At 51.2% G+C, this 10,756-nt stretch overlaps 1 protein-coding gene across 1 annotated transcript; it reads right to left on the bottom strand.

Moving 5' to 3' along the window:
• Nucleotides 1-901: 901 nt before the first annotated feature.
• On the bottom strand, nt 902-1,570 carry LOC139228804 (putative nuclease HARBI1). The gene has a single exon (XM_070860194.1). It carries the CDS (start codon nt 1,568-1,570, stop codon nt 902-904), a length of 669 nt encoding a protein of 222 aa, XP_070716295.1.
• Between the last annotated feature and the right edge of the window lie 9,186 nt (nt 1,571-10,756).

Below are 10,756 nucleotides of genomic sequence, written 5' to 3'. Positions count from 1 at the left end.
CCACGGAGAACCTTCCGGTGTGACGCCATAGGGCCGACCTGAGCTCCCTCAGCTTGGTGGCGGTGTTAATGTGCTACCCCCGGAGAGTGACATAGGCTCCCGGACCAGAATCCTGCTGATGCGCTCTCTCAGCATCACATAATTCCTGACCCCAGACCTGTCATTCCGCTATAGCCTCCAACCATGGAGTCGCCCGAGCCAAGGCCGACTGAACCCTCCAAGGAGGGTGCTGACCAGTCTCCAGAAAGCCCTTCCAGGGCCAGAGCTGGTCAAGGGCATCCTAGAAGGAGACCTGGAGCTTCCACACAGGAAACACAGCACCCATGAGGCAGCCACAGCAGAAACACTGCGGCGTAGAAATAGAATAGGTACACGTAACTGGGATATAAGGAAATGCACAAGGGTAAGAAATGATGTTGTGTTAGTTTTTTGCACTGTTGTTTATTAATTAATAAATCTTTATTTTGTCTTCCTATATCTGGGCAGGTATATAATTTGACGGTGGGCAATGATGTATGAAGGGATTCAATGGAATGGCCATGGAAAAGCGAAGCTGAAGGGTCATGTGAGCTTTAAATCATCTGAAATGAGCAGCAATGAGACGGGTCTGCACTTCCCTTGCAGGGTTGAGATGACGACGACCCCTCCTGGGTGGTTGGCGACACGCATCCTGATCCTCCTCCTCCTGCGCCTCCTCCTGAGGTGCTACTGCTGGATTGACCTCCAACGGCTGGCCCCTCATGATTGCCAGGTTGTGAAGCATGCAGCAGACGACTACGAAGATGGAGACCCATTCAGGCGAGTACTGCAATACTCCACCAGACCGGTCCAGGCAACGGAACCTCTGCTTGAGGATCCCAATGCAGTGCTCAATTATGCACCTGTGACAGAATGAGAGCCGTTATAAGCCTGTTCGCCAGCAGTCCTGGGGTTGCGAAGGGGAGTCAGCAGCCAAGTTGGACAGGGGATATCCCTTGTCCCCAAGCAGCCAGCCACAATTCTGGTTTTGGCCCAAGAAGACGGCGGGCACACTGCTCTGACGCAGGATGAAGGCATCGTGGCTGCTGCCTGGATACCAGGCATAGACTGCCATGATCCTGTGCTGGTGGTCGCACATCAGCTGGACATTCAGGGAGTGGAATTCCTTTCTGTTCATAAACATTTCAGCATGGGTTTGTGGCACCCTCAGTCCGACATATGTGCAATCGATGGCCCCCTGCACCCTGAGGAACCCCGCAATCCAGACAAATCCAGCCTGCCGCTCCACCTGTTTCTCCCTGGTCATTGGGAATGAAATGTATTGCACTCTTCTCCTGTACAGAGCATCAGTGACTTGACTGATGGAGCGATGGGCGGAGAACTGCGAGATATTAGAAATGTCTGCAGTTGCAGACTGGAAAGAGCCAGTTGCGTAGAAGTTTAGTGCAATGGTGACTTTTCTTTCAATGCCCAGAGCTGTCCTCAGCCTTATCTGAGGCTGCAGATCTGGCCGCAGGAGATTGCACAGCTCCCTCAGGATGTCTTTCCTGAATCGGAGCCTTCGTAGACATTGCTCATCGGTTAGCTCCATGAAGGAAAACTCTTGCAAGGTAGGGCCTCCTTCCCCCAGGTCTATGCTGGGCCCCTCCTATGGAAGCTGGCTGATTGCCTTTTCCCTCATCCTCTTGATGCTCCTCAGCCTCTGCAGGCTGAAACTGGCAAGTATCTGGCTCCTCGCCCACTATTTGATGCGGGGGGTAAGCGAACCTGACCCTCCTCCTGACACCAGCTCCTTCCTGGCCAACCTCTCTGCCTTGACGTCTGTGGCCATCTCCAGGCCCTTCTCTATGTTGGGCAGCCATGCGTGCTGCCTCCCTTGCCTGCTGCCTCTGGGCCGTTGCTGATCATGCCGCCTTCTCCTGCGTGCCTCCCTGCCTCGCACAATGTGCACAAGGCGTTCCCCTGCTAACACTGAGCCCATTGTGTCTGCAGGCTCAACCCTCATTATGAGGCCTCTGTGGACTACAGAATGAGGGCCCCAGGCCACTACTAATCACTGCAGATGTCAAAAGGGCGAGTGATAAATATTTCAAAAGTCGTAAAAGTTCTCACAATTCCACAAACGTTTTTGCAACTCCCAACAATTTTTTACAACTCCGCAAAATTTACGTGAACAAAAATTCCGATCCCATCAAAATTCTTTTCTCCTCCGCTGAAGGTCTCGAGCAGCCCGGCACAGTGCTCCAACACAAAAAGCTGTCGGGGGCACCATCAGTGTAAAGTCCTTGCACAATACCACAAATCCACACGAGGCACATTCTATGCACAAGGTCACTCCATGACCTGAACCTTTATTCATAGGACCAAGAAGTGATGACCCTGCGTGGGACCTCCCTTTATATACCTGGGTGACCAGGTGAGGAGTGTCTCCCACAAGTTCACTCCCTGTGGTCAAGGTGTGCATTTCTTACGTATATACAGTATTGCAGTGTTGTTACATAAAGGTTACATACATGACATCACCTCCCCTCAACATCTTATTAGGATTATAGATTAAGTCTCTCGGGTGATCTGCGCTCTTCCGTGGAGCGCCGGAGTTGGGGCTCTGGTTGTTGAGACTTGGTATGCGTGTCTGTCACCTGTGGTGATTCCGGCCTGTCCGGGCTGGCCGCAGGGACTGTGCATGCTGCTGAATGTTCTTGTTGCTCGTTCACTGGCGGTGGTGTGAGCACCATCTCACAATCTTCCTCAGGTTCCTCAGTGTCCATGCTGAACCTTTTTTTTACTTGGTCCAGATGCTTGCGGCATATCTGCCCATTGTTAAGTTTAACCACGATGAACCTATTCTCCTCTTTGTCTATTACAGTACCCTCAAGCCATTTGGGCCCCAAAGCGTGATTGAGAACAAATATGGGGTTATCAATTTCTATACATCTCCCCCTTGAATTTCAGTCATGGTACTTGTTTTGGGACTGGCGCATGCCCTCAACAATGTCAGACAGGACTGGATGAATGAGGGAGAGCCGAGTTTTGAGTGTTCGTTTCATGAGTAGCTCCGTGGGCGGGACCCCCGTGAGCGAGTGCGGTCGGGGCCTATAGGCCAGCAGGAGGTGCGATAGGCGGCAATGAAGGGAGGGTCCTTGAATCCGAGCATGCCTTGTTTTATGATTTGGACCGCACGTTCCGCCTGGCCATTGGAAGCCGCTTGAACGGTATTGTCCTGACATAGTTAATGCTATTACCCGACATGAACTCCCAGAATTCGTAGCTTGTGAAACATGGGCCATTATCACTAACAAGGATGTCCGGCAAGCCGTGGGTCGCAAAGACCATGCACAGACTCTCCACAGTGGTGGATGTCGTGCACGAATTCAAAATGATGCACTCGATCCATTTCGAGTACGCATCAACCACAATGAGAAACATTTTTCCCATGAACGGGCCCGCGTAGTCTACGTGACCATGACCTGGTGGGCCAGGGCCACGGGCTGAGCGGGGCCTCCCTGAGGGCAGTGCCTAGCTGGGCACACATCGTGCACCTGCGAACACAGTGTTCCAGGTCTGAATCAATTCCCGGCCACCACACATGTGACCGGGCAATGGCCTTCATCAGCACGATGCCTGGGTGCTCGCTGTGCAGTTCCCTGATGAATGCTTCCCTGCCCCTTTGGGGCATGACTACCCGACTGCCCCATAGTAGGCAGTCGGCTTGGATGGAGAGCTCATTCATCCATCTGTGAAATGGTCTGACTTACTCGGGGCATGCTCCGTGTGCGAGTGCCCAATCCCCAGTCAGGACACATTTCTTAATCAAGGATAGGAGAGGATCTCTGTTGGTCCAGATTTTGATCTGGCGGGCTGCGATGGGGGAGCCTGCGCTGTCAAAGGCATCGACAGCCATGACCATCTCAGTGCTTTGCTCCGCTGCCCCCTCAGTGGTGGCCAGTGGAAGCCTGCTGAGCACGTCAGCGCAGTTTTCGGTGCTGGGCCGGTGCCGGATGGTGTAGTCATACACAGCGAGCGTGAGAGCCCATCGCTGTATGCGAGCTGACACATTGGCATTGACGGCCTTGCTGTCTGACAGCAGGGATGTTAACAGCTTGTGGTCCGTTTCTAATTCGAACCTCCTGCCAAAAAGGTACTGATGCATCTTTTTCACCCCATAGACACATGCGTGTGCTTCCTTCTCAACCATCCCATATCCCTGTTCAGCTTGAGAGAGCGACCTGGAGGCATAAGCCACAGGTTGTAGTTGGCCCTCAGCGTTACCCTCTGCAACACGCACCCAACCCCATAGGACGATGCATCACACGTCAGAACCAATTTCTTACGGGGGTCGTACAGGGTCAACAACTTATTTGAAAAAGTAGGTTCCGCGCCCGGTTGAAAGCTCGTTCCTGACAGTTCCCCCAAAACCAATCGCAACCCTTATGCAGGAGCATGTGTAGCGGCTCCAACAATGTGCTTAAGTTCGGCAGAAAGTTCCCGAAATAGTTCAAGAGTCCCAGAAATGAACGCAACTCCGATGTGTTGCAGGACCTGGGCGCTCATCGAATTGCCTCCGTTTGGATTCGGTAGACCGAATCCCATCTGCAGCAACCCTCCTGCCCAGGAACTCAACCTCAGGAGAAAAAAACACACATTTAGACTTCTTGAGTCGCAGGCCTACCCGGTCCAGTTAGCGTAGCACCTCCTCCAGGTTGTGGAGGTGTTCCTCGGTGTCACGACCGGTGATGAGGGTGTCGTCCTGAAATACGATTGTTCCAGGAATGGATTTGAGCAGGCTTTCCATGTTTCTTTGAAAAATCGCAGCCACTGATCGAATGCCAAATGGGCACCTGTTATAAACGAACAGTCCCTTGTGCGTGGTGATGGTGGTCAGTAGTTTAGTTACGTCGGCCAGTTCTTGGGTCATGTAGGCTGAAGTGAGGTCCAACTTAGTGAACAGCTTGCCGCCTGCCTGCGTGGCAAAAAGGTCCTCCGCTCTCGGGAGCGGGTATTGGTCTTGTAGGGACACCCGGTTGATAGTGGCCTTGTAGTCGCCACAGATCCTGACCGAGCCATCCACTTTTAGGACGGGAACGATGGGGCTTGCCCAGTCGCTGAATTCAATGGGCAAGATGATGCCCTCTCTCAGCAACTGGTCCAACTCGCTCTCAATTTTCTCCCGCATCACAGCTCTGGCTTTGTGGTGCACTGGTCTGGCGTCCGGGGTGATGTGTGTCACTACTTTGGTACCTTTGAACGTCCCGACGCTAGGTTGAAATAGTGATTCAAATTGCTGTAGGACCTGTGAGCATGAACTTCGCTCCACAGATGACATGGCGTGCACATCCCCCCATTTCCAGTTCATCTCAGCTAACCAGCTCCTCCCCAATAGTGCGGGACCATTGCCCGACACGATCCAGAGCGGCAGCCGGTTCACCGATCCATTGTGTGTGACCGCCAACATTGCACTGCCTCACACTGGAATGATTTCTTTGGTGTACGTCTGTAGTTGCGTCTCAATGTGTTCTAGCTTCAGTCTGCTGGCTTTGAGTGGCCACAGCTTTTCGAATTGTTGAACAATCATGAGTACTGGCTGGCCTCTGTGTCCAGTTCCATGCATACAGGGTTGCTGTTTAATAGGACTTTCATCATCATGGGTGGCATTTTGGTATATGAATTGTGAATGTTTGCCACATGAGCCCGCTGAACTTCAGCATCCATTGATTTGCCTCAAGCGTCATTCTGCCTCGCAGACCCCTCAACTGGTTCATCCGCCTCGTATATTAGCCTGGTTACAGGCTTTCTGCACATTCTGGCTAAATGGCCACTGAGGTTACAATTTCTGCAGATGAACTGTTGAAACCTGCAAGTCCTGGCAGCATGTCTGCCCCCACACCTCCAGCATGAACTGAGATTCCCATTGTTGTGAACAAAAGAGCTGTTACAAGGCATTCCTCGTTGATTGTCCCTTTGACTGCTCTTGAGCACCCTGTTCGTGGGTGTCAATGGCCCCCATCACGGGCCGCATTGTCCACTGGGGGGGGCGTAAATGTCCGTTTAGCCTGCCATTGTCTCTGTTGGAGACTTACTCTTGGGTCTATTGCTGCCTGGGGTGTGTCGAACTGCCCTTGCCTGCCTGTGGGGCTCTGTGTCGCGTTTATGATTTTGACTCCCTGATCCATTGGAGGCAGAATTGCGCGCGTATATTATCTTGGTTTCCTCCTCCCCCGCCATAAAAGTCTGAGCCATCAATGCCGCCGCTTCCAAGGTCAAGTCCTTGGTCTCAATTAGCTTTCTGAAAATCCCAGCATGACCGATGCCCTCAATAAAGAAATCTCTTAGCATCTCCCCCCTGCAGGCATCTGTGAACTTACAGAGGCTGGCCAAGCACCGGAGGTCCGCAACGAAATCCAGTATGCTCTGTCCTTCCCGACGTTGGTGGGTATAGAATCTGTGTCGGGTCATATGTACGTTGCTCGCCGGTTTGAGGTGCTCACCGATTAGTTTGCTGAGCTCTTCAAAGGTTTTGTCCGCCGGCTTCTCGGGTGCTAGCAGGTCTTTCATGACTGCGTAAGTCACAGCTGGTCAGCAGATAAGCCTTTCGCTTGTCGGCCGTTGCATCTCCCAGCCAGTCCTTCATGACAAAACTCTGCTGGAGCCTCTCAATGAAATCGTCCCAGTCCTCACCAACACAGTGCCATTCATCTGTGCTGCCGGTGGCCATTCTCATGGGTCGTTGATTCCCGTTTCTCGTCGCCAATGTAAAGTCCTTACACAATATCACAAATCCACACGAGGCACATTCTATGGACAAGGTCACTCCATGACCTGAACCTTTATTCACGGGACCAAGAAGTGATGACCCTGCGTGGGACCTCCCTTTATATACCTGGATGACCAGGTGAGGAGTGTCTCCCGCAAGTTCACCCCCTGTGGTCAAGGTGTGCATTTCTTACGTATATACAGTATTGCAGTGTTGTTACATAAAGGTTACATACATGACAATCAGGAAACAGATTGTTTTTTTTATCCTGAATATAGCTTCCGGGATGGAGAGGCAGTAGTGCGCACTCTGATTGTGTCATTACGGCTGTATCCACACTACCGTGGGGGGAGCGGGACAGAAGTGAGCACTGCTGCAAAAATGGCTTAGCTAAATTTCACTGCCAGCGGCCATTGGACTGGAAGTCGACGGCCGTTCGACTCCGCTGCCTGGCTGCCGCTTTCTGGCGGCAACCAGCCTTTTTGGGGCACTGAATTTCGACCCCATTATGTGCTAGGAACAATCTCATAATTTTGAGGTTTAATAATTACAATGCACTGATCATGGCAGATACATTGAGAAAAGAACAGGTGACACTGAGCTGTTGCAGTATTTTCCTTTATATCTCTATCCACATTCCCCCTTTCCCAAAATTGTCTCTATATTGTTGTTCCCTTTTTTTTCTGACCACAATCTTCAAACTCTTTCTCACATACACAGACACAAATTATAGAAGTAGAGAAGTGCATTGTAAGATTCTAAATATTAAGAAAAGTAATTTGTGGAGCTGCACAGAATTTGGATTTCTTCTGATTGCCATCTAGGACCGTCATGAATCCCAATTTGCTACTGGTCATACAGTGATCAGAGTATTATAAGGTTTAGATTAGCTATGGAAAAGGACAGGGAGCATTCTGGAGTAAAAATATTTAATTGGAGGAAGGCCAATTTCAGTGGGTTGAGAATGGATCTGGCCCAGTTAAATTGGAATCAATGATTGGCCAGCAAAGTTGAAGCCCATTGAATAACAAGGACAGTGGCAGCATGGATACAAAATTGGCTGAGTGACAGGAAACAGAGAGTAATGATGAACAGTTGTTTATCGGATTGGAGGAAGATACACAGTGGTGTTCTCCAGGGGTCAGTACTAGGACCACTGCTTTTCTCGATATATATTAATGACTTGGACTTGGGTGTACAGGGCACAATTTTAAAATTTGCAGATGACACAAAACGTGGAAGTATAGTGAACAGTGAGGAGGATAGTGATAGACTTCAAGAGGACATAGACAAGCTGGTGAAATGGGCAGACACGTGGCACGTGAAATTTAACGCAGAAAAGTGCAAAGTGATACATTTTGGTAGGAAGAACGAGGAGAGGCAATATAAACTAAAGAGTACAATCCTAAAGCGGGTGCATGAACAGAGAGACCTGGGGATACATGTGCACAAATCGTTGAAGGGGGCAGGGCAGATTGAGAAAGCAGTTAAAAAAGCATTCGGGATCCTGGGTTTTATAAATAGAGGCATAGAGTACAAAAGCAAGGAAGTTATGATGAACTTTTATAAAACATTGGTTCGGCCTCATCATCATAGGCAGTCCCTCGGAATCGAAGAAAACTTGCTTCCACTCTTAAAATGAGTCCTTAGGTGGCTGAACAGTCCAATACGAGAGCCACAGTCCCTGTCACAGGTGGGACAGATAGTCGTTGAGGGTAAGGGAGGGTGGGACAGATTTGCCGCACGCTCTTCCCGTTGCCTGCGCTTGATTTCTGCATGCTCTTGGCGATGAGACTTGAGGTGCTCGGTGTCCTCCCGGATGCACTTCCTCCACTTAGGGCAGTCTTTGGCCAGGGACTCCCAGGTGTCGGTGGGGATTGTTGTGTCCTTAGATGCTCTAATAATGACTCCACGAGGCACTGTGTTGTACTTGAACTGTAGTGACCTTAGTCCTTTATTTGCTAACTCCAGAATGAGCATCACATCTGGTGCCTTTTATACTAGGCCAAGCACACCTGTACAGGTAACTTACAAGTTTCCCACTGCTGTGCCCTCTGGTGGCACACCTTGTGATAGTACCAACAGTAGCCGTGTAAGATACATGACATCACTCCTCCCTGAGCCTTTAGTGCAAATCGCCTCTGCATTGACTGTGCGCTGGGCTTAGCTCTATGTGGGCTCTGTCTGGTTGACCTTGGCAGATCACTTCAATCTTGGGTGAGTGGTTGGTGCAGTAGCATGCTGGTGGTTGCTGTTTGTGTGTGTGTGTGTGTCCCTGACCACTCCATTCTCCACCCCCCTCCCCCACCCCCACCCCCACATTGATTATGGCGGGGGCTCCTAGCATTCATGTACATTCACATTCAGGAAAATGGGTTTTGCATTGTTTTTGTGGTTCCGTGGTGCGACAAGTATTTTGATGCCTTATCGATGCAGTGACCGGTGCGTGAGGACAAGCTAGGTCTGGAGCTGCTGGGTTGTGTCCCTGCAGTCTGGTGGCGGCTCAGTGCCCGGTGTTGGCAATGGGAACCAGGTTGGTTCGCGTAGCCTGCTCTTGGGGCTGTTGCCGTGGTCCTTAGCATCGGGCCGGTTCACATATGTCTGTGACCTCCCTGTCCTTTCTTTGCGCCCAGGGTCACAGCTGCTCCCTGAGGAGCTGTCGTCTAGCAGTGCAGAGGGAATTGCTGACTCGCTGGCCTGAGCATCGTTTGGTTTGGGATCCTGGCTGGTGCCTGTTTCCTTTGGGGGAACTGTGGCGGGTGACCCTGTATCTGTGGGTATGGCCTTGGTGGCAATGGGGTCTGGGGACTGTGCCTTAGTGCAGTCTGCTCCTTCAGGCTCGTGGCAGTTGGTGCCATCGGGTACCTGAGAGGTGGAACTGATCAGGGGCATGGTATCGATGCCGTTGCCCTGCTGAGGTCGTTTGTTCTGCAGTTCGTGTGTGTCAGCTGCTTGTGGCCACACTCCATGGTGCATGACTCTGGTCCCTGGGACACAGGCTGCAGCATTGGGTAGCTCGCTGGACCTATGTTCACCCGATGGGTGTCTGCCCGCTGTATTGGCTGCGTGCAGTTGAACCCCTGCATCGCACAACTTTTCCTTACTTATGCTGGACACACTGTGGGTCTGAATGCGATCGCATGACTTTTTCTCGCTGGTTGTATGTGCACAGTTCAGATCATCGATTGCACATTTTACATAATCGTGCGATATTTCTTTGCTGGTTGCGTATATACAGTTCGGATTATCATTTGCACATTTTACATGATCCATTACACTTTTTTTCTCTGACTTACAATTACTGTTACATTGCTTAAGTGTGAGGAACTGTCCCTTTAATTGTGGTGGGTTGCAGGCTTCCTTTAAGAGAGCCTTGCTTGCTTTACCCCAATCCGCTTCTCCGTTTGGTGTCACGTGTTGCTCCATCAGCGCTGCACCTCATGGTCTGGCTGCGGCCATCTTTGTCTTCAGCGCCTCACCTCGTGGTTTGGGTGCCATCTTTCCTCCATCCACGATGTCGACTGCTGTGATCCTCTTCTCCCTGGGTTCTGCCTCCGAAGCTGAGAAGTCGCCTTTGAATCCGATTTTCTTCCACTGGAGTCCTGCCACTGGACCCTGGAAGGTGCGTTCGGGTCGTCTCAGCTGGATCATCTCCACGCAGTCGTGCTGAGCAGTCTGTTTCGGGTGCCGTGCTGGTCTGCTCTTTGGTGCCGGATCCAACCTCGGGTGAGGGCTTGCTTTGCCTCGGAGCACTGAGGGCTTCAATCACTGGAGGGGTGAAGTCTCCCCATTTCCAATCGATCTTCTCCATCCACCTTCTGTCGAGCAGCGTTGGTCCATCACCTGCAACAATCCACAGAGGTAACTTGTGCACCGCGCCATCATGGAGTACTTTTACATTTGCGCTATTAACGACTGGGATGATTTCATCGGTGTAGCTGTGCAGCTTTGCCTGAACCGGGGCCAACTCGGGTCGTTCAGCCTGATTGTCCCATAGCCTCTCAAAGGCTCCTTGATTCATCACTG

This window comes from Pristiophorus japonicus, chromosome 2 (genome assembly GCF_044704955.1).
Source record: "Pristiophorus japonicus isolate sPriJap1 chromosome 2, sPriJap1.hap1, whole genome shotgun sequence".
NCBI lineage: Eukaryota > Metazoa > Chordata > Chondrichthyes > Pristiophoridae > Pristiophorus > Pristiophorus japonicus.
The sequence above is the reverse complement of the archived record's forward strand: the minus strand, read 5'-3'. Positions and strand labels throughout refer to the sequence as shown.

Bases quoted from the DNA above. Each gene is read 5' to 3' on its own strand.
- LOC139228804 (XM_070860194.1), bottom strand. From the start codon at position 1,570: ATGGAGCTAACCGATGAGCAATGTCTACGAAGGCTCCGATTCAGGAAA.